Here is a 24,488-nt window from a genome sequence, read left to right on the forward strand (position 1 = left end):
TATTTAACTCTTTGGCAACCCACATTTCCCCATGCAATATGTCAAAGTGCATCAGAGCTCATAGGAAGAGTTTGGGATCTGCCAACTCAGTAGAATTAGGTCTGTGTACACAAGAGCCTTGTTAACAACCACCACATTGAATTAGAAAACATGTTGGTCACTCCTGGCAACCTGAGGAAAATGGAGTGGGAGGGACTGGATCTCAAACAGGAAGTTTATTTAAATTAAGAAAACCCCCTCATTTTTAGAAGTCCAGCAAGCCACTTCAAAAAAACAAGAACTAAATCAAACAACAAAATATTCCCATAGGGAGACGGAACAGCACTTTTAAACCACTGTCTCGAGTCCTCTTGCTTAGTAATTCTGCAGCCTGGGGTAAGCTTATATATACAGCTTAGTAATGGCAGGGAGGGGTAGAAACACATACATCTCTACACCGGATGCATCAGAATATAAGACATTCAAGATATTCCTAGAGTACAAGGCAGAATCTTCTGAGATCTAGTATGTAATAGTAGCCTCATAGGCACATTCACAGAAAAACAGATTAATAATTTAATCAGACAGCCCATTCATCTGTTCAAGTGCCCCATCTCCAACATGAGCTTTTGCCAGACAGTTCTGAAGGAAATACCTCATACAAGTGGCATCTAAGTGCCATGACAAGTGCCCGGGAGCATGGCAGAAGATAGAGAAAATGCTTCTTTTAAAGCTAGGCTGTTAAGGGTTGGTTTATACCCTGAAACATAAGAAACTTTGGCATCTTTTATAAACTTCAACAGTGAGAGACATTTTATAATTTCACGCAGGTCTCAATTTCAGTTAGATCTGGGCATACGTGTCTCCACAAGACAATCTCCAAGGCTCAGCTAGGCTGCATTTTCTCTCAAATCTACCTCCCAACATGCTGAAGTAGTACGACACATGTCTGAAATGCTTTACCTCTGTGAGAATAGTTGTCTCATAGGAAGGCTGATACTTCTCCTTCTCTTGGGTGGTCTTCTTCTCCATTTTTTCCCTGTCAGTCTTCTGTTTTCTGTCTGCTCCTTTAGGCTATAAGCACAAGCACAAGCTTTCCCTTATGCCAAGTACTACAAGTTTGGAGACAGAGGCCAACAGATTTTTTTTTTTTTTTTTAATCTGTTCACAAAAGTCTCATTAAGATTTATGGGGACTCTACATAAGGAACAAGATCAGAGCTGCATTTTCTAGACAAAAAGATTAGTCAAGCATCTCTACTGTGTCTATAACATACCTCATTAATGCGTATTGCAATTCCAAAATAGGCTGACCACAGTCCTGAGATTTGATACCAACTGTTTCAGACCATGAGCCCGATGAGTTATGCACTTCGACTGGTATTTGTACGATCTCTCCAGGAACAGGAAAGACACTGCTCATAGGAGCAAGACCGGAGCAGCAGATCCTTTGAGAAAACAGGCCTATGAAAAGCTTGTTGTCAAGTGACTACAGGTCTGCCATGCCCAAATTAGGAGCTTCAGAGATGAACAGAATCATCTTTCTGTCCTCCAGGTAGCATGGAGAGGAACTCTGCTGCAACCAGCAAAGGGTATCTAAGATCTCCAAGTTATACTCTCACTGTTCGTGGAGGATTGAATCAAAGAAACTGGAGATGCCCATATTGTCTTGATTGCCTAGGAGCACCTAATGGATACCCTGAATATCATCAGTGTAATATGTTGATTCAAAAATACTTAAACCTCAATAGGTTTAAGTGTATTGAGACCTAAGCCTCAATATTCCTGAAAACTGGACCATATTTTGTATAGTTTGCAATACACATCATCTTCAGGACACAAACTAATGAAGGGCAATGCCTTCTAGAGACTACTTGCCTATATTCCACAGAAATTTATTCTGTGCACTGATGCCTCTCCAATGGGTTTTCATTCCAACCAGTCGAGGTTTGAGTTGTTGGGGGGTTTATCAGTATTATTATTACATCCACACAGCACAGATGTCAGTATTTATATAGTGTTCAAGGCACAATGGACTGGCATAAGTCTTGGTGCGGCACTTGGGTCATTTGAATTTAACTAGAATTGCTGCGTAGCAGCTCAGGGCTTATGTCACTTTGTGTGCAAGAGTCCTGTTTAAGATCTTTAGCATACCCAGTTAAAAGTCTGTTCTTCTACCCCACTATTTGCATCACGCCTACACAATTTAAAAACTTTGCATGTTCCTGTATCTTTGTCTAATCCAGCTGATCACAAAGCTAAAACTACCTCATACCTTGAACACTTTGATCTGGCAGCTTGCAGAATGCAAGTGTTCTGTGTATTCACCATTTTCATTCTGCTTAAAGGTGTCGATTTGCACCCGGAAGGGCACCCCTTTCTCTCCTCCATGTTTCCGTGGAGTAAATTCTGTGCTGATGCAATGTACCTGGCAAAACAAAAGCTGTGCTCATCTCTGGAGACAGTTGGAAGCTGTGCAAATCTGAATTTCAGACTCCCTGAACTTGCAGGGTGCCTGAACGTGAGACTTTGGCTCCTCCTGAGAAACTAAGAGAGGCAGAAGAGTTCAAAATGTTTTCATTTCTGTTCCTCAGGACAAAACAATTAGAAGAACAAGGAGCCCAGAGAGAAACAGGGCATCAGGAAAAGCATCCTTTGATTTAAGTAAATCCCACATACAGATTAAAAACAGATAGTTGGCGTTTGGGATGAGAAACACTCATGAAAGAGGAAAGCAAGCAAAACTAACAGGTTGTGAACAGTTTCCTCCAGACAAAACCCATGCTGAGAAAGCAACATCCATTTTTTTAAAAAAAATAAAATCCTAGCTGTAGCGGATAGTACTCCAAAGCTAGCAAGTAGCTAGCAAGTTGGTTTAGCAACTATCCTACAAATTAATTATACATGATTGTCGCTTAAGTTTGTATATTATCATTTGCATCTTTCTCTCTTCTTCACATCCTGGCTACCTTAACTCTCCATGTCTTTCGTAAGATATCTCACCATTGTATTTACCACAGGAATATCACTTCTCTCTTACCTGAATGAATGCCGAGGCTCTCTTTGATGGATCCCACAGAAATTCAACAGTGTTCAACTGGGTGGGGCTGGCCCTGGGATCCAAGATACCAACTGACAGTGGAATATCTGTAGAAGAAAACCCCTAAAATTTTAAAAATATTAAATTGAAGAAGAGAAAGCATTTCCATACAATTACAAGATGCATGTGAAAAGCCAAGCCACCAATGATAAATCTATTTGGGACCTATAGTGCTAGATCTCCTTCCCACCCAAAGACATACAGGATTCCTAAGAGAGTAGGATATAGAAAAACCTAAACACACATGAAATACACCATACATCATTCAGCACCTCGCTTCCAAACGCTGCACAAGAACCATAATGAAAGAGTCTCACCTATATCAAGGATGCGGTCCCCAGGCCGACTCCACCTCCAGCCCTCGAGCTGCTGATGCTCTGTGTACTGCAGGCGTCGATCATGGAAAACTACACGAATTATGCTCTGTTAAGAAAAGATGGCAAGATGAACAATGTGATCCAAAGGCCCTTCTCTTGAGATGACTCTGGTTTTCCAGCATAGAAGCAAAAGCTGATCTGTTATGTTTCTCACCCCCATTCATGAGGGGAGCAGAGGGTCCATCTAAGAGACCCATCACCATGTTTATAAAATTCCTAAGGGACCCCTGAGTGAGACAGCAACACACTTTCCCCTTCACAGCGCATGTCTACACTGCGTAATGCAGCTCTGTACAGCTTTCTGGGATTTGGTCTGGAAGCACTATAGCAATGTCCACCTAATCTTAGGTGTCATACCATCTAAACATCACTATACTGCCTCCACACCCAAAATGGCTCACATGGGGGTAATAATTAGTGTGTCTGTACCATGCCCCAACCCCAGTATGTCCCACTCTGACTAGCAAATGTGAAAGCCAGCTCACCTGTCCCTGCACCAGTGGAGCTGACATGCCCAGACACCTTGTCAGTGGGAATTAAACTTCATTCCAGCCATTAACACCCAGTCACTGGCAGTGGATTTGCCCCTGTACACTGGTAAACTGCCCCACTATGCAGTTAAACGAGTGTAGAATAGGAAAGCTTCCGTAACAGGAGAATTTTCATCTCTAGCCTGCAATGGTGCAGCCATGTCAATAACTGGAGAAAAAAGGCTGGAATAAGAGCAATCCCCAGGGCAGACAAGTCCAAAGTACGCCTAACTAATACATCCTTTTGTATATTAAAAGTGCTACACTAGCATGAGTCAATCACTCCTTACTTCCCAGTTTCTCAAGTCCATGCTCCTGCTGGGGACTTCTGTATCAAATTGGAGTGAGCATTTTTTGCCAATGAACCTGAGAAACGCTCAAATCAAACCCTAATGCTAAGAAGCAAGCAAGCAAGCCACAGTGGGAATGCCTGCAAAATTGGAATCCCAATCCACATGCTTCCTGAAATGGGCCAAAAACCAAATGGGGAACTGCCTAAACTTGGACAACATTTGAAATCCAGATTGGAATCCAAATTTTGCAACTAGTCCCCACTTCTCCAAAGAAATCCTGAGGCAGAACAGCCAAGAATTTGGGAAAGGAAGGCTTGAAGGTTGGACCCAGAACCAAGATCCGGACCCAAGTTCTTGAATTTGAACTGTTTTGGGAGGTGGGAAACAACAAAAAAATCCCCAGAACCAAACCACCAAGTTCTGTATGTTCATAATTATGCCCATTACCAAAGCAAACTGGAGCTATGCAGAATCTGCATGGCAGAACGATGTAAACACCGGGGTCCTCTATTTGACATATAACAACCCAGGCGCGCTGCTCGGGTTAAGAAGGGAGACAAGTCTGCCTCTCAGCGGTTTTGACCACGTTCACCTCTGAACTTTGGGATTCCCCTGAACCCAATATTCACAGTGAAACTCTGGGGTCATGATCACAAACGGAATAAAGGTTCCCCTGAAGCCCTGTAAAGCCAAGCTGCATAGTCCCGTGAAACTAGCACTCAACAACTCCATCAGCCCTGCTCCCATTAAAAACAATGGCAAAGTATTTTCCATTGTCTCAGTGTAAGCAAGGTCAGGCCCTTCATTAGAGGCTGTATGTAGTAGCAGGAAGAAAAGAAATCTATATTTCTCCTTACCTTTACATATTTTGTGTTTAAATCTTGAAACTCTCCCAATTTCCTATTCTCAAGTAGACGGATTTCATAAGACTGACCTAGAGTTTAAGGAAACATTTCCAAGGTGTTTAATATGTTGTAGCAATGAGAGAGTCATGCTGGCATTTACGTGGCTAATAAAGCATACGTTTGATCAGGGAAAGCTCGTTTTTGGTAACATAATGCATTTGCCCCCAGTAATCGAGTAGGCACTAAAGCACAGCAGAAATTTGAGGGGAAGGTTTGTCTTTTGCAAGCTAAAATCTCTCGGTTAGGGCATCGATCATATTCTGTCTCCCAGGGCTGCTACAGTTTTCTGGTCGCCCTTCTGAAAGTCACCAAGGTATTCGAGGCAGCTGTCCTCCCATGTCACAGGCTGTAACAGCACTGCCTTCGTCTGTCCCTTCTGCTGAAGCAACGGCTGTGTGAAGAGCTGCTGGCACAAGTCTAGGCACTATTCTGCAGAGGATAGCAACTTGGGCGAAATCTCGCCTTCTTCAGAGAGCAGTCAGGTCTGTAAGGTGTTTCAGTGAACCAGAAATACAAGATTTGTTCCATAAAGCCTTGAACGTGTCTGCACAGGGCATAAATACTCCTTCAGACACGTGTGTGGAAGCAGCAATGGGTATTACAGGATGTGCAAAGACCAATTCCGGGAAGGAAATTCATACTCCAGCACCCCACCACCACCCTCAGTGTAAGGAATTTAGCCAGATCAGTAGGATTTAGCTAACTGGTTTATGAAATAACATCTCCCTCCAAGGCTGACAGTAGACAAAGGAGACTGATGTCCCAATACCTTAAGAACAAATGGCCAAGGATAGCACAAAAGCTCATTGTATAGGACCAACTCTGTACAATAAACCTACAGCTAGTACAGAGGCAGGACAGGATCATTAGGATTAATGGAGCATATGTATACCTTATAGCTAGTTTTTCTTGTTCATCTTGCTATCCTCCCTTTTACTGAAAAATGCACAGGTACGACAAGGCAGGGACCAAGAAGGAGATCAGTTTGGGTCTTCTGGCCCAACCAGAACTGACCCTGCAGAAAACTGCAAAGCAGATATATCTCCCTCTAAGCAGTTGCTACCAGCAGAGACAAGAAATGCTACATTTCTGGATCTGGATCTAGAAAAAGATGACTTATGACAGCAGATGTGTCAGGAGGGCACCACATTTCAGGCAGATTCCATTTTGGGAATCCCAGCTCTTCCGGATGCCCGCGTGAGTACAGACCATATCACTAGAGCACAGGGATAATTGTGCTTATTCAGCTGGCTGGCACTGGGGGGGGGTGGGGGGCGGGGGAAGGACAAGAGAGGCCATATTGAAGCCCCAAATGTTTGCACAACACTCCTACTGATGTCAATAGGAGTTCTGCAAACAGGAAACGACCCGGCTTAGGGCATGGGGAGAGGGGAGAATAAACCATATGAAGTTCCAAACTAAGCACTGAGAACATGCATAGATCTTAACCCATCTCTTTGCGCATACATCAACCAAAACAACAACAGTGACCTTCCTTTGAAGATTGCTGGAGAACAAAAGTGGATTTTGTAAATCACAGTCCTGAAATTGAGGTCTTCCACACTTTAACTCAAGAGACTTTCTAATGTTCCCACTGATAAACATTAATATTGTTTACTTGGCAATTTTTACAGGTTATATATCTCCCCACATCATCAATACTGTTGCATTAGCATAAAAAAGATCAGGATCAGGTTTGCGAAATTGGTTTTCTATGTTGTACTATGTATCTGTGTACATGATGTACATGTGTACCTATGTTGTATGAGGTACTTGGCTGCTTGATGGCTCAGTTCAGGGATACATTTCATCAGCTATAGAGTGATACAGTTCATTGCCTCAAACAAATTTACACAGCCAAGCATCTCTTGCACTTACAGTTCATTCCCATGCAAATATGAGGCTAATTAATCATTAGAGAAAATTAATTCAGTATTTGAGACCGTGAGTGTCCAAGAGACAGTAAAATACATCTATGACTGTACTCAGATGGGGTAACAGGGACAGAGAAATTAAGTGGCATGAGCTGTGCTGTAGAGGAAGGCAATGGTAGAACCAGAAGCACTGCCAGCCATTCAGCAAGTATCTCAGGAATGAGCAGGTTTTTGGGACACCTTTGTGCACTGATACACTCCTGCTCTTTGCTCAGCTTGATCTGCTTTTCGTAGTTCCAATGAGACAAATTAAAATAATGGGCATAAAAACATCAGCCATGTTGCCTTCGAACTAGCATCAAGCACTCAAAAACTCTGCAGCATGCATCTTCCAACCACTTGCACGGGATAGGAGCAATACTGCAACCCGACAGACAGCAGGCACCGCACATCTCCTGACAGGAGTAATTCAGCTTGGATGGAGTTAGAAACAGATTCTGCCCACTGGTAAAAAAGAAACTGTAGTGGAGACAGAGTTAATATTAAATGGAAAGCCAAAGAGGAAATAAAATGCTTTGATGAAAGATATATGGGTCATCTGATGTAAGCCCTAGAACTCAGTTTACGCCATGAAAAACCTCAATCAGAATGGTATTTTATGCTAACTGCTTTCCCCTTGACCTCTGAATGTTTAACTCCAGTTACTACACAGAACTGTTACCAAAACAAGACTGCTCCCAGCCAAGCTTCATAAACACGCAGTTTATTTCCCTCTCTGTGGAGCTCTATCAGTAAGAATTTGGTCCTAATTCTTCACAATTAGGAATATATAATATATATATTTATATATAAATGTTTTGGTATTGATTTTGAAAAATTCATTCTCCCTACAACTTATTCCAGCAAATACATTGCTTTGTGGCTAATGGTACCCATAATTCATTGGTATAGCATGGACAGGGTTCAGATACTTGTACTTTTATAGCACCAAACTGCTTGGATTATATTTTTTCCTTGAAAAATACCTCCCAAACCTTGTTTACCCTATGTTTTCCACCATCACTATCAGCAAAACTCCTGAAATGGTGAATTACAATCTCAGCCCTGCAATTATAGCAATTGCAGGGAAAAAAACAAAACTAAAGAATCAGTACTTGGATGCTGGAAAACAGGATCCCTTTGTAAAATTAAGCGAATAATAGCAACCTAACCCGAAGAAAGCTGAACTCCCCCTGGCGTCAAAGAGGGCAAAGAAGTCACTCAAGGCTCTGGTACACAGATCATCACTGACTCATCAGCACTAACAGGCATAGACTGCAATTTTCTGCTAAAACTAAATCAGTAACACATCATTCTTACTCAGGTAGCTAAATCCGTAAAGAAATGTGGCTGCAAGCGTGACTAAAACAAACTGTATTCCCGGTTCCCAAGACAGCTGCAAGTAGCTAAGCCCAAAACATACAGCTGAAAGAAAGAGAGTTCCCCTATACTGAGTTTTTCCATCTGTCTCAGATGGAAATACAGATTAATACAGGTTAGACTACATCTTTCCAAGTCAACGCCTGGTGGTAAAGCTCGAGATAGGGGCAGAGGGTACCGATGCTGAGACTCTGCAATGATTTGATTGAATGGTCTGGCCTTGACCAGGGCAGTATCTGGTCCCCAGCTGACAGGGGTTTTAACATCCACAGGGCTCAGATGGAAGGAAAAGCCTGAAGAAAACATCTGTGGCAATGGAGAGCAGCGGTGGCAGTTTCACAGCAGTCCCCCTTTACCAGGATGATATTCAACATTGCTGAACACTAGTCTCAAACCCAGTGCTAAAGGCCAGCAATTTGCTGAAACCCTTTTCCTTCCATGCTCTCAACATTGGCCATAGCTGCACCACCACAGGCAACACAGGTTCAAGATAGCTTCAAAGTTGGTGACCAGGCTGCTCTCTAGTCATGTTGTAATATTGGACATATACAAGGGCACCTAAAGCATCTCTCTCACTACTTGAAATGAAGAACACATTTTGCAAGCAAATCCCCGGCATAGCTGAGGCCAAAGCAGCCTCCTGCCTGCCTGCCTGCGTGACCCAGTGCTCCCCTTGCACCGAGCTTGCCACAACCCTTCTTCCCTACTTCAGGCAGGGAAGAGAACGGTAATAAATATTTAGAAAACCACATTAAATGCCTGAGATGCAATTTGTCTCCCAGCTTCACTGAAAGCTTCAGGGGCACCAATAAAAACCTGGGTGGGTGATGATACACAGTAATTTGTATTTTGAGCAGACATTCCCTGAGCAACAGCAAATTTATGCAATCTCCTCCTAGGCTAGAGTTTGAGCAACTCTGCTTTACAAACAAGAGTAGTATCCAGCAAAGTAGTAACCACCCAGGTCCAGAGAGTTCCTGCCTGGTGATTCATAAAGCAATTGCATCTATCTTAAAGAGGATTTATAGACTCTTTACTTAAACTTTTATTGTCTTTGGTAATTAACGCACATTAAATGGAGGCATGACCACTTAGTTTGGGGACAAAAGAACTGAAAGTCAACCATTCGCTACGGATGAAAAATAATTTAGTTGAACATGGGAACACTTTCACACGCTCAAAAGGTACAAGCTATAACCGTTTAACTGATTTCCGTTGCTGGAATTTAGTCAGCCATCAGGAATTCTAGGCAACTTCTGATTATAGAAGATTATCATTATTTCAAGCTCAAAGTTACATTTTGTTCAAAGATTATTTGCTACACAACCACAATATCCTGCTTGCTTTTTTTTTGTTTTGGTGTTACGTTTCAAGGGCCACTTGCACCACGCATTTTGTGGTTTTCTGCACAATACACCGATACGATATACTAATTTCCAATTAGGATGCTTATGTTCCAGACCAATATGACTCAGGCCTTACTTAATCTAGCCAAGCAGTCTGCATGCTTTTCCAACAATTAATTAAACCCTAACCTTATACTAAGCAATATCCCCAACAAAAGTTGGTGGAAAGAAAAAAAAAAAACACAAAACAAACAACTGCGAGTCCTCTTTCTCAGAATGGATCCACACAGCACTAGACAGAACCAGCCTGGAATCTGTTTGATTATTAAGCCAAGCTGGCCAATAAAAATTCCATTTAGCAACTTTATATGGACATCCTAAATAGCATACAGATAAAGGCAAAGGAATGCTGACAGTTGAATGCAGCACACAGAAGGAGGGGGAGGAGAAAAAAAGAAAGCATTTATCCTCCTAAACCAAAGCACATCCAGCAGGCAGGAGGATCACCTTTGAAACAGCCAAATGCAACTATTCAGGGCATCAGGCACACAGAGATTTTTCTGACAAGAAAGATTAAGGAACCCACAGGGTAAACAGGCAAGAGTGACAGAGCTGGCATCTGAACTTGCATGCTTGACTGCCCACACCATTTTAGCCAGACAAAAGCAAAAATAAAACTTAGTATAAGACTTGCTGAAGCGTCCCATGTGCAGACACTCTGCAGGACAAGGAGCAAGGTCAGAATTCTCCCTCCCCAGGCCAGAAATAGCAGTGGATATTCTGCAGTTGCTTACTGCTGCCTCATTTGACAAGATGCTGTAGGAGATGTTTATCCAGTGGATATTATGAATGCACCAGCTACACAATAGGCCACCCTGAAAGCTCCCACTATGATAGGAACATGAAAATCCTGCAAAAGAGGACCAACTGTGGGCCAGGAAATGCAGAAGGAACACAAGAGTCATCCTGACTCAGTAGCCCATCTTGCCCCACATCTCATCTTCAACACAACACACAGTTGTAAGCACCCAGGGATGGAGCAGGGTGGACACAGCCCACCCTTTCCTGGCCATAACTTCCCAGCTTCTGGTATTCAGCGTCCAGATGATATCCATATCAAGCTGCCCAGTCATGACCAATGCAAACAAACTCCTCTTTTGTACAGTCTCCTTCTGAACTTGCTTATACTGTGGCAATAAGAATCACAATTTACACATGCCTTGCTTTAGGATTCACAGCCTTGCCCTTCACCTGCCTCCTGACTGTCTCCCTCTGCAGCAAAGCTATCTTAGCTCCACTGTGTTCCAGTACCCATCTGAGAGCAGTACTGAGGATACCTGCCCTACCTGCCACTACCACCAGGGTAGCAAGACTACAGGAACACAGCAGACCAATTCAACTACTAATTCTACTACCACACCATAGAGTTACACTGTCATCGTGTCTCTTCCTATGTTTTTCCTCCTTTTACAATCTGCCCCCAACTCGAGGGGGTTTCTTTGTCCCCTTCTTTCTCTTTCCCTACCTCTTTCTTGTGGGAAAGCCAAACACATGCCTCGGAGCCAAGTCTGCTGGAGAAAAATTTCAGTGCTCATTTACTATGTGAACATTTGGCTGAGCCCTACTCTTCCCAGGCTTTTGAAGATGGTCTATTTCACAGTGGTGACACTTCATAGCTAACAGGCACTAACAGAAACACTCCTCATTTATAGTGGTTTCCACTCAAAAGAGAGGGATGTACATTTAATTCCTCCAAGACTGCAGTCTAACTTTGAATCAAGGGCACAAAACCAGCCAGTAGACACAGAGACACTCCCAGTTGCCAAGTTCACTGTGAGCACCTGGGCTTCTCTTGCATAGGCCTCATCCACTTTGTTGAATCCCACCTAATCTAAGCCATGGTATAAACTTCGATTTTTAATACAAATTAATCAGTGAAGGAATTATGGACTTCTGATGGAAAGCTGAAAAAATATCTGCCCTGTGAAAATAATTTCTTCCTGTATTTCCACTTCTCTAGCATGTACTTGAAACACCTAGGACTATCTTAGTCACATCTGTCCAGCTCAGAAAACCTCAGCACCCCCTGTGTAAGTAAAAAATACAGGCTTTTTCTGGTTTCAACCTGTTCTAAGTCAATTTGGACAACAGGTTTTATAGCTCTGTAAGAGTAGCTTTGTGTGTAATATTTACTTGAGTTTCAGATAACTAAGAAGAATGGTCCCGGGTGAGGGTGCTGAAGAGCAATGCAGGGGAGCTGAGTACGACTCCTGACCCCACCCAGCAGCTCCCTCAGATGCCCTCAGGTAAGTCACTTCCTTCACCACGTTTCCGCAGTAAGAAACTGGGAGAAAGCAAGTCCCACTCCCGCACCTGGCTACTCAGTTAGTGCCTACCACAGAGCAGGGAAGATGATGTGATTGACAACTGTCCCATCAAAGCAGACTGTACCTTCAACACAGGTCACTAGTGTGGCACCGAGCTAGGACAAGAGGAATCTCACTGCTTAAGTACTTGATGGCTAGTTTCAGGAACACATAATAAATGCTTGGTAGGAAGCAAAGGGAAAAAAGGCATCTTTTTCCCAGCCTCTTTAGAAAGAAGGTATCATTCATTACACCTATAAAAACAGCTAATCATGTCAAACCTACAGGGCTTCCCAAGCTTCTTATTGCTACCTAAAACGTGATCTTTTAGGACACTGCAAGTTGGGGAAAGCTAATTGAAAAATTTCTACATCTTCTCAGATTAATAGGTACATTGATACAGACAGCAAATGCTGTAAAAACACAGGCAAAAATTTCACTATCATAATTACAAGAATCTCAAAGTAGATATGGATAATGGAGACAAGTAAAACAGTGACATGGAATATAAGGAAAAAATCTTACAGATATTCTCTTACTTCTCACTACACTCAGAGGAACTTCTGAGCACTTCCTTCCTTCACAGATACTGAAGATTTATGGAAGTGGGAGAACAAAATGCAGTCTAGGGGCTTCCAGTAGGAGTTGTGCACAGGCTACAATCCAGCAAGTTCACAATCCCATTTGAATTTTATCCAGATGTTAGCAACAGAAGAAAGGATTACAGAAAGAATAGAAAACAGCCTCTTGGTTAAAAGACAACTGAGATTCTAGCTTCCTAGGGACAACAGAAGTCAGATGCTCTATTTATGCAGAGGTGCCCTGTCATCTGAAGCAAGATTCATAGTGAGCTTAGGGATGGTGTGGTTTGGAGACAGGGTTGTTTATCCTGGGCTGCCAAGTGAAGACAGAGCTGCCAAACATATGGGGAAATTGCTGCTAGCACAATTAATGGCTTCAGCTGAGACACCAAAACCTACTCAGAGCTGTCTTCAAAGCCAGGCAGGAGACAAATTCCTTCTCCAAAGATGAAGAGGTGCACCACAAGAACCAAAAATACCAAGTAGCCAGTCTCAGAAACGGGAAAGACAAACCAGCTTTGTTAGCCATTTTTTTAAGCCGTCCAAACCCAGGAACAGAGTGGAAAGGGGTCAAGGAGCAGTACGGCACCCCACAATGATCAGGGATCAAGGACGCATAGGTGGGCAGGCATGAGGGAGCACCTGATATTCACAGTCTCAACAACACAAAGTCATTGTTGTGCTTGTGATCTCAGGCAAGGGTGGAGTGCATGTTCACACAGGAGAGGCCACCAGCAGCAGAGCTCCTTGAAATACCCAGGGCCTGGTCAGTAATGGCAATGATTGTTAGGATAAGAGGCAGTTCTTAGCATGGGACAAAGCAAAAATATCCCCACAAACAGAGCTATAATTAAACCAGAAGCACACCCAGGCAGAACTGGTCACTCAGCCCTCTCTACACTTCATTTAGGCAAATAAAGAATTGTTCCAGGAAAACTACAAACATTCAGATAGTTGTGACCCCATAAAAACTCAATTACGTATAAGTTAACGTCAATACAAAACAGCTTTTTTCATTTACTGTAAATCTGTGTTTAAAACTGGGTTCTCTGACTGTAGAAGATTGGACAACTGAATTTTAACTCTAGACTTTTTAAGGGCGTCAGAGGTTCTCTTTTGCCTTCTGTTGCAAGCTATTTCATCTCCTACCCAAGCAATTAGCAATCAGTTTCAAGATGTCCTCTTCAGCTGCTCGTTGCTCAGTGCTTTCTGCACCTTTCTTTGGAGGAGAAACCAAGACATGTCTGCAGTAAGCTGAGGCAGGACAACACCCAGCAGATTTTAAACACAGCAGTTTAAAGTGTACCAGTTTACACACACGTGTCTTGAACCTGGATACATGCCTTTGCACCTGAGGGCTGAAACTTGGGGCTTTCATTTAGGTGTGATCCAGACTCAAACTAAGTCCATCTTTAGCTTCATGAGGCCTCTGTTGCTTATACACCTCTACAGCAACGCTCCCATCATCATCACAGGTCTTCTCAGATGTTAGTGGTTTTCTCTCATGGTTTGGGTTCTTGGCTTGTTTGTTTTCTGAACTGTCTAGGGCTGGCAATAAAGATGACTCCTGGAAGACACTGTAAAGCAGAGATGGCCAGTCTTCCTAACCCTAACCAGCTGTACACTAAAATCCTCACATGGCCAAGAACCACAAGTGACATACCGCAGTTCTGGAGAGCTGAACAGAGCCCAGGAAAACTTTACAGGCAGGTGATGGCCAGTTATGCTGAAGTACCACTGGAGGACAGGGCTGGATTTGTCACACAGCCTGCTCTCAGTGACCTCCTGCCATCAACCTTAACCACCCTCTATTTAGAGTAATTTAGATCTGAGGCTCTGAGCCAATCCAATGCTGGTCATGAAACAAAATCATGACTTGAATAGCTCGCAGTCCACATGTGGTTCTGGCACTACGAGCTGATTCCCCTGGGCAATGACTTTCAGGTTTTTGTGTTTTTTGGCTTTTTGTTTTGTTTTTTAAAGGAATGATTTTATTTCCTCACATTTATTAGCATTCAGATCTACTGTACAGTGCTTGTTTCCTCCACATTCCTCCTGGTGCAATTTCTAGAATCACCTTCATTGCTCCCATTTCTGTCTGTGTTTGAAACTAGTTTCAACCAGCCATGGTCAAACCACACCCCATATGACTGCAGACCATGGAATATGCAACTGCATCAAGTCCTCTTGCTAAAGCAGTGGTTTGTAATATGGTTGCTGGTTGATTGTTTGTCTGAAAATCCCTATCCACAAGAGACACTGAAATAGTGCTAAAAGGCGGGCTAGTTCCAAAAGCGTTAGGCGATGTTTGTACTGCAGACTTCTGGACAGTGTAGCTCTGTTGACAGATGCGATCCCTGACCAAAGGAGCGATGCCAGCAGCAGCTCCTAATGTGAGGACACAGCACCTTTACCAGTTTTGTGGACTGAAGGTGGAGTGGTGTTAAGACACCACACTAATAAGTCTGTACTTTGTCCCATCGGATGAGTAATCCTCCTGAGGTCCAGTAAAGGTATCTCAATATAGGAACTGCCCTAAGGATTAGCAAACTACGATGATGTTCAATTTCAGCTAACGGGGCTCTGGCTCCAGTTTCCCAAGGAATGTGGGAAGGCAGGGGGGGGAAGATATCGGGAAGGACAAGTGTAATGAATGAGTCAGTCTTTGGAAAACAAGCTAAGGATTTGACTCTAGTTACTTCATTTACAGGCTGGTTCTAGAGCTGCGGTCAGCGAGCACCCATGGTTTCAAACTGGAGCAGACAAGCTTGGGAGCCTGCCACTGCTGAATGTCCCCAGGTCAACTTAACACAACAGCTAAACTCACTCCCTTATGCTCCCTCACAAATGCTTCCCCTGCCGTTGCTGAAAATGCTGGTCTCCAGCTCAGGAGTCCTCTCAGCTTCCTCCTTCACCTTTGTGGAGAGCCCAGGCTGAAAACCTCTTCCTCCTCAATGCCACTAACCATCTCTCTGGGTCTATCCAGCAAGAAGCAAGGCTTATGAGCAGTCATGCTCCACAAGCCTGGAGCCCTCTCCCACCCCTCTCCTGTTTGTACACAAACACAGCCACTGGACAGCCCTTCTTCCTAGCCCATATGAAACCCATTCAAGATCTCACCTGAATCTCTCAACTGGTTCCTCTATCTCTGCTAGGCAACTTGGCCTTCAATTTGCTACCCAGTTCTTCCAGCTTTCCCCACTCCATAGCTCTGTCAGACCTGACCTTTCTGCTATCCAGTTCTGTGCATGGACTATCTCCTGAGCTGGTCCACTCACCAACTGCCATTGAACCAGTCATGCGTGGAGTCAGTGTTTCAGGGCAGGGAGCAGAGCTGCTTCACGGTGACAAAAGGTCAGTTACTGAGTGGTGAAGAGCTCGAGTCAGGAACAAACATTTGGACAGCGAGTGGCAAGAGTCACCCAGCAAGCAGAAAACCCCAAACCCAGTCCTCACGATTTGGGTAAGTAACCACATTGGATGTGAATTGCTTTGTTGAAGCGGGGACAGCCACTGTGGTTTTGCATCTGCCTTACTAGGAGCCAGCTATGACTGAAGCTCTCACCAGCACAGACAGGGTGGAGGGACATCCATTAATGAAGTTACCCATTTGCTAAGTAAAACATCACAAAACTCAAGCATACAAGGAAGAAGGGAAGTTTTATGTAACAGTGTTTGGCCAGACCACGATAAGCACAGAAAGAGGGTAAGGTGCAAGAGGTGTCCCTTTGCTTATAGTCTGCGTAAGGCGATAAGGTGTACGGAATGGTCTAAATTGCTTTGTGAGATGGCTATGGCACTGCAGCTGGGTCACAGCGCTCTGGAGTCAGTCAGCTCTTCTGCCATGCCGTGAGTATTGGCTCCAGAAACCTGGGCTGCCTTGAGGTCCCCTTCACATACCTCCTCAGGATCGTACAACATAAGTCTATTAATGGGATTAATTTTCTGTCAGAACCTGTAACCTGCACTTAGCTCTAGCTCAGGCAGGACAATTGAGATCAGTGTGGGATTCCCTGGCTTGTGTTGAGCAGGTCAAAGTAAAGAGTTGCAGCACCCTCCTCTGGTTTTGGAAAAGGGATGAGAAGATACCTACACAACAGGTACCTGCTGGGAAACTATATAGCTCAAGAATCAAAGAGTGGTTCCCACAGAGAAGTGTTGCTGAAAGGAAAAGAGTGTTTGGCTCAAGCACTTCAATTTTTGCTTTTAAACAGACAGACCTTCTATTTTTTATTCCAGAAGGTCAATGCATGAGGAACATGCTTTTGACACAGATGTCATGAAAGAGACCAAATACCCTTTTATGTAGAAGTCTCTAAACAGAAACCCCTAAGTGCAATGGGAGGTTACCTGCCAATTCAAATTGATTCTCTGTCCTGGAATTGCAAGACAAATCCTCATCTCTTTTTAACCCCAGGCAGTGTCCTCACTAATATCCCACCAACAGAGATTAGATTCCCCAGCTCTGACCACAGCTGGTTGAAAGGTGTGTCCAGCATCCTCTTCCCCCATATCTGTAGTTACCTTCAATGACCACACAAGCTTCTCACAGCAGCTCATATCCACATGGGAGCAGACTCCAGTCCCTTTTTCGTAACTAGCACAGGCAAGTAATTTTGGTCTAAAGGACTTAGTATCAAGGTAGATTACATGTCAGACAAATTTACAGTCAAGGCCTGCCCTTGCTATCGGAAAGGGTCAATGCTGGGAGCAAGAGTGCAGCCAATGGTGTGGACTCCTGCAACCTGCTGGAGTGGAGCAGAATGGCTTTTAAAATAGGTACATTGCAAGATCTCAAGGGGGAAAAAAAAAAAAATCCATCTACATACAGAGCGCCTTGAATTTCAAGAGGTTTTTCAAGAAACTCAGAGCATCTCACTGTAAGAAGGAAGATGAATTGCTTGGGAGCTTAAATAAACGAGGTGAGGATGCTCCTGAGAAGGTGGTAGCCAGATGCAAAGTTCCTGCCAAGAGGAACAGAAAGCAGTGAGCCATTCAACTGTCAGGAGATGCACCACCTTTTACCACTAATCACCCCAAAAACTCTGTTGTGGTGTTTTCATCCAGTGTGGCAAGCCAACAGCACTAAGGAGTGCCCACTTCTTCCCCCAGCCCCTTCCCAACTCTGCCCCACTGCACAGCTCCTGCCAGCCTCATCCCTGCTTCGTTCCTCCAGGCCAGTCCAGCCCTATGCTCCCCAGGGTGTATTCTGCAAGGACACATCCCACCTTCCCCCTTGACGGATGAAAGACAGATGCAGAAGATACGAGCACTGGTGGTCTGCCAAGGAAACAGGTCAGTACTGTGTCAAGATGGAGCAGGAGACAACTCCTTGTGATAGTAAGCAGGAGAAAGCCTAACACAACATGGTCTATCTGCAAAGGCAGTAACAGTCTTACTTTACATAGGAAAACCTGGACTGCTTTAGTCACACAGTTTCTTAAAACTCATGGTATTGTGTAAAGAGTTGTCTAACTTTTGCCCTACTGAGGTAAAAAAGCAGGCACTGCCTCATGTATGCTAAAATATTTGGCCATCAACTGCTTTTCACAACAGAAAATCTTTTACTCCGAAACAGGAAAGAATTCAGTGTTTCACAGGAAGATTCATCTCCATCTCACCCTTGATATGCCCCGTATCAGCTCCTGGGGTCTACTGTATTTGGATGGATAAACTGGGAAGACAGTCACAAATCTCAAGAATCTTTTGATCTGTGAGACAGCACAGTGCCAGCTTATGCGACAGGAAACATCTGGCTCCTTGGATGGAGCCTGCAGCACTTGGCTGATCTTCCTAGGGGGGCTCCATGGGTCTACCAGCTAGCAACACAGATCCAGCAGCCAGACACACCTGAGGTCAGAGCCCAAAGGAGGTCAGAGCTCTGCTTTGTACAAACATTGAGAGAAACATAGCCAGAGCAGCACCTGAGTGAGCTTCACGCTCAGTGCACAAAGCTTGAAGAGCTGAGGCAGTGTCCTGAAGCAGGACAGGATCTCAGTAACATAGGGCAGACAGCCTTCACCTTGTTGCTAGACCAATGCCCTTGTTTACAACCCAGCAGAAAATAAGTGTAGTAAGTTTTAGCATAATCTGTGCCTAGAGAAGTCTGATCCCTCCAGGACCCACATGCAGGACAGATGTGTCTGCACAAATTCTGCCAAAGGGAAAAAAAAGCCTAGGGAAACACACAGAGCTTGTTTAGCCAGGAGTAAAAATTAGCCTATGAGGTCAGTTATAGAGGATCTTGCTGCCCTGAACCCCACCAACTTGTCAAATTAGGGACTGAGCAGAGCCACATCACCCAGACAGTGGGAGCAACATCACACTGCCCAGACCACCTAGGAGCCCTTGGATACTTGCTAGCTCATCCTCTGGCAATGCCCTCCAGCAGCACTTGGAGACTTGCAATGTTAAGAGCCCTCCCCAACCCAAAGTTTACCAATCTGCTTAATTAATCTGGTCTTTTAAGATGAAGGTAGGAGGCTGCAGTTTAAATTGTCTGAGATCAAGCCAGTACCTGGCCACAGGAAACTCTGCATGCTATAATGCTGCTTTAAGTCAACAGTTAAATCAATGGTACTTCATTATTTTATATCAGTTGACAATCTGATATATAAATGTGAAAAATTAAATATTCCTCTTTTCCTCCATCCCCCTCCCCATCTCTTTCCCTTTTTTCCCATCCTACTGCCCTCCCAGAAAGGCACAAGTATGGGATTCAATCTCTCTCTCATGAATTGTTCCCAAGAAATATGCCCTCCTTCAGTGTAGTACAAACCCTACCTTGGTTGAGGTAGGTCAGGGTTTCTTCATGCAGTTTCACAGCAGGTGACGTGGCTGTGCAGAGGACGTACTGAAAGGGAGGCAGTTTGGCATCATTCTCAGGAGACAGCTGCGGTTCTTCCTGCTTGAAGATCGGCAGTGCAAGGACATCTCTGCAACATACAATTCACTCACGTTTAGTTACAAAGACTTCATGGAATACTCTCACCTCAATCTGCATTTGATTCTCATGCTCCGAGATAACGGAGATGGTATCTGGAGAAATACCGAGTTATGACACCTAAAAAAGAAAGAATTTGGCCTGTATAATGTAACAGGGCAACTTCTGCCTCTAGGATGTCAGCACTAGACACAAAAGAACACAGCATTAGCAAAATAGAATGTTTTTAAAACATAAGTCAGATTTACTTTTCAGTTAAGCAGTCTTTCTGATGAGGAAAAAAATTACCAAAAATAGATTCTTCATCCTTGCAGAAATAAATTAGTTTAAGAGTTCTTGGGTTCTCAGACGAAAGCCTTTCCGGGGGAAAAAAAAAAAAAAGGCAAGAAAGGGCACTTTATTTTGACAGCTGAATATCAGATTAGTAAAACGTCTACAAGTAGCAGCCAAGGGTGAGGAGCAGACACAGCTCTGGTGTAAAAAGGAGATATTCAGGTAAATGATGGCATGAACTGCTGGATTGACTGACTCATAACATCTCCTTGCACTCTAATAAACCTGGTCCCAAGGAATCGCATAGCTCTTAAGAGAGCATGGGGCTACCTTCATAATGCACACACAGGTGCTCAGGAGCAGCTTCACTAGGACCTGTGCACAGTCCCAGTTCTGGCTCCTTTACAAGATGTTCATGCTGGCCTGCCTGCTGATTTACAGTCAAACTGATCCCAACCCACACTAATCCCCAAGCAGAACAGGTATTAACAAGGCTGAGAGCACAACAGAATGATTAGTACAAAATGAGATGTCAGGAATAAGCATCCTTATCTTCGCGTGTCTGATACTGAAGAACCACATTAGCCTTTCCCATGTCACTAACATTTCTGATCATTGTGTCCACCTACTTAAGACACTAACATCCTTCCAAATCACGAGTATTATGTTGAACACAGAGACAGTTCAGAATAAAAAGTTTTGGGTTTTTTTTTCCTCCTCCATTTCCTCCAGATGTGTGAAGACTTGAAATCCCCATTACAGAGGCTGCAGTTCTGCTCCTTTCAGTACTCGCATGCAGAAAAAGCTTTAAGAAAAACCGTTCAGGAACACGCCAGCGTGTACAGGCATGCTCCCTATGGAAAGAGCATTAAGAATTTTTCCCATGCCTGTTCAGTTAATGATCTACCCTGCGTTCATTCATAGCACCCACAACCTTGAAGGCTACCCAGGTCATCAGTGAAATGGTGCAGCAGTTTATAGCAAACTGCTGAAGTACCTGCTTCAAACACAGGTACTCCCATTTATGGCAAAATAAAGCCAGAGAGCAAACTGTGCCATTTCAGATATAGACGGGAGAAAAGAAACACCCATGTCTCTTTCCATTCTCCCTTCCAACCCCACCCGCTCCATATTATCACCAACTCGAAGGCATCCAGCCCCATTTGCTTACTGGCATTACTGACGTAATCACAGCTCTTGCCTAACTGCAGCCATAGAGAGGCTTTTTTTTTCTCCTTAGTGATGATGATTTATTACAGTAATGAAGTGACAGAAATGCCTGCAGTAGATTTCTGAAATAGATAGCATTGCTCCACACACACGCAGGATCTGATACTGCTCCACAGAGTCATCTCACTCACCCCGGATGCCAACATTTGCTCTTAATGCGCTCGTCTGCACAACGCTATTGGAATGCATGTTGCTTTACAGATGAGAACAGATCAAAAACTCTGAAGCCTGAAAGCTTCTGCAGTTCTGCAAAAAAACAGCGCACAAAATCTAGCCCAGGTTTAACAGTTAAGGGTGAGGAATTTGTACACCTATTCAGCCGAAACAGTTGAGAAATTTAGGCAAGGGGAAGTCGAAATTCAAATATCATATTTCACATCAGGCTCTTAACACCCCTACACTTGCTGGAACAGCTGTCTGATCGCTGAAGACTGCAAGCATGGAAGAATCCATGATTTGGTTTCTGGAAAGCTTCACCATATTAAAGCACTGATGAAGCCACACAAGTTAATCACATTTTTATTTCTATAGCATTTGAACTAATGGCCAGTGGTATCTGTGGCTTTGGATGAAGCTCTTCTAAAATATTTCACCTTATTAAAAGTGTTTGGAACTTAGAAGGTTGTGAACAACAGATCAGGGCTTAAAAGAATTTCTAAGCTAAAGACATCACAATATTTGTTCAGCTCTCTTCACTCAGGAGTTGCAAATCAAGTTTTGGAAAAAGCAGACTTTTACAACAGTTCCTATCCTTAAAAAAAAAGGTGGAAACCCGTAAAACCTTCCCAAGTTTCACCTTTATGCTAAAGCTTTACAGTTCTGGTCTTAACCAAGGGTTAGTCCATTTACCTGGGAAGGGAGAAAGTTATTTGAGACAGTTCAGCTATCTGGCAGAACAGAGAATGCAATGCATACAGGGTTTCCATAAAAATGAATGAAGATTTAAGAGGATTTTTCTGTAGTATTGTCTTGCTATAACTACAAATACCACTGAGGTATGGCAGAATTTCCACAGATGTCCCAGATATGCACAAAGCCTTTGATCTCTGCAAAGTACAATTGATACAAACTTTTCCTACAGCTACTTCAAGGATTGTACTATTTCAGCTTCCTCCACAAAGTCGCTACAAGTGGGTATGGAGAACCTTCATAAAGGCACAGCTCAGCAGAATGCCCCTCTAGAAATCCGTGTCTTGACACATTCCCATGGAGAGTGAATTGGCCAGAATTAGAGGTCCCTACAAAAAACAAGGATTTTATTCAACTGACCTCCCCTGAAACACCTGAGGCCATTGCTGCCATAAAACTGGTTTTAGGGCTTTTAGTCCCAGATCAAAACCACCACGGTCACAGTGGCAGATACTCATTAAAGCTGAAGTTTGTCCCTAAAACATTGACAGGTTACCTTCATACTAGCAGCCTTCCTGCCAGATCAGGTATCCTTTATTCCCCCAGCTAGCATTCAAGTCAGGAGAAATAATCCAATGTGGTTTTTGTCCAACTCCAACGAATTTGATTGTGGGCTCGAGCCTGATCCAGACGTGATGATCTTGTAGCACTCTGGTGCTACAAATCCATGGTGTTAATGAAGCAACCTGAGCACTGTAAATGCTCTCTAACACAGACCATATGCACAAGTACCAATGCTGAGGCTCACCTGCTACTACCAATCTCACCATCCTCAACTAATCAGGTTTGCAAGCACAAAGCAAGAGAGAACAAGACTTTTGCCACATACATGTTGTTAAAATAGACTTACTGGGATAGAGGAAGGAAGTGAAGCACCTTGTACGAAGAAACAGGGAAGCTGCCAGAAAGCAAGAATCTCACAGTATTGTATCATTTGGTAATGGGAAATTATTGTTCAGTCAAAAAAATTCCTTTGCAAATACACCGATAGGGAGCAGGAATAGTTAAGATTGCGTGTCTCCTTGAAAGGGAAGTATTATCTGTGTTTGAAGTGCTTCGCCGGACAAACTTGATGTTCTCTCAACAGTAGTTATTTGGGGGTACATTTTGAAGGCAAGGCTCTTGGGCCACAGCCAGGTTCTCCACTGTTGCAATTCAACAAAATCGCATTTCAGCAGAGCAGCAGCAATTGACACCAGCTGAGAGCTCAGCTTTACATATTCAGAAAAAAAAAAAAATCAGAAGCACCCAGCAGAAGGGAAACTCCCAAAGTCGTCTGTTTCGTTGTCTTTTGGAGGGAGGAAATACGGGTTTGTGCTACACATGTTACAGACTATTGTTTAGCGGCCCTTGTGCTTAAATTAGGCACATTTAATTAAACGCGACTGTGCGGAGGCAGGAAAAAGCTGGTTTAGACAAGCTCAGAAAGTGAAATTCTGAGCTTTTTACCCATCGTCCCAAAAAGAAGAGAAAGAAATCCCGTCCCGAGAAAACTGGATGCCCTCTCAGCTTGCCAGCAGACGTTTTCCAGAGCCTTTTGACAGTGCTCCGCAACTGTCGCACCTTCTCCCTTTGAACTGCGCTACCTAAGCCCCCGAGAAGAGGGAAGCCGGCAAAAGCCATAAAGCAAAACTGCGTGATGGTCGTCTAACTGGGCGCTAAAAAGAAGGGGAAAAGAAAAACAGAAGAGCCCGTAACTTCTCAGGAAGAGTTATTTTCTGGGCACACCGGGCTCCCCGCGGCCGGGGCCCCGGCGCGACCGGGCGATGCCGCGGCCCCGCTGGCCGCCGGGTACCGCCGCCGGGTACCGCCGCCGGGCAGCCCAGCGGGCGGGCGGCTTTGGGGATGGAGGACAACCCCTCCCACCCAACACCCGCGCCGAGGGCGCCGGGCACCCCCGGGGGCTTCAGGCTGGCCGGGGCGGCTGGGGACTCACCGCAGGTAGCTGCCGGTCGAGTGCTGGTTGTAGTGCTCCGGCTGCGTGTGCCAAAACAGCATCTTGGGGGCGGCGGGCGGGGAGGGGGCCCGGCGCGGTCCCTGGGGCTGGGGGAGGCCGGGCGGCAGGAGGGGGCCAGCCGGGCTGCCCACCCCGAGGCGCGCCGGGCACGGCTGCGGCCAGCTGGAGCCGCGGCCCCGGCGGCTCCCGGCACTTTTATGGCTCAGCCCCGGCGGCCGCGGGTTGGCCGGGCCGGGGCGCCGGAGCCGGGCGAGCCCTCCCCTGTCCCGCCCCGGCCCGCCCCCACCCCCGACCCCCCGGGCTCGCACGGGCCGGGGCAGCCCCGGGGCGGAGGGACGGGCCCCCCCCGCGGCAAGGGCGGAGGCGGCGGGAGGTGGCCTCGGCCCGGGAGCGGCGTTCGACGGGGC

The 24,488-nt window shown here is 44.7% G+C and overlaps 1 protein-coding gene across 2 annotated transcripts in view; it reads right to left on the reverse strand.

The window, feature by feature from the left end:
* Nucleotides 1–24,221, reverse strand: part of TFCP2L1 (transcription factor CP2 like 1) — a 38,405-nt gene extending 14,184 nt beyond the window's left edge. The window contains exons 1-7 of one of the 2 annotated variants that reach the window (XM_076342941.1): nt 24,061–24,221; nt 19,553–19,704; nt 5,136–5,212; nt 3,396–3,501; nt 3,019–3,125; nt 2,254–2,406; nt 943–1,053 (exon numbers count right to left, since the gene is read on the reverse strand). In XM_076342941.1, the coding sequence (XP_076199056.1) occupies nt 943–1,053; nt 2,254–2,406; nt 3,019–3,125; nt 3,396–3,501; nt 5,136–5,212; nt 19,553–19,704; nt 24,061–24,122 (768 nt within the window). In that variant the 5' untranslated portion in view covers nt 24,123–24,221. The remainder of the gene's footprint in view (nt 1–942; nt 1,054–2,253; nt 2,407–3,018; nt 3,126–3,395; nt 3,502–5,135; nt 5,213–19,552; nt 19,705–24,060) is intronic. The other variant, XM_076342942.1, reaches the window with a different exon arrangement.
* Nucleotides 24,222–24,488: the final 267 nt, after the last annotated feature.

The sequence above is a fragment of the Aptenodytes patagonicus genome, chromosome 6 (genome assembly GCF_965638725.1).
Source record: "Aptenodytes patagonicus chromosome 6, bAptPat1.pri.cur, whole genome shotgun sequence".
Taxonomy (NCBI): domain Eukaryota; kingdom Metazoa; phylum Chordata; class Aves; order Sphenisciformes; family Spheniscidae; genus Aptenodytes; species Aptenodytes patagonicus.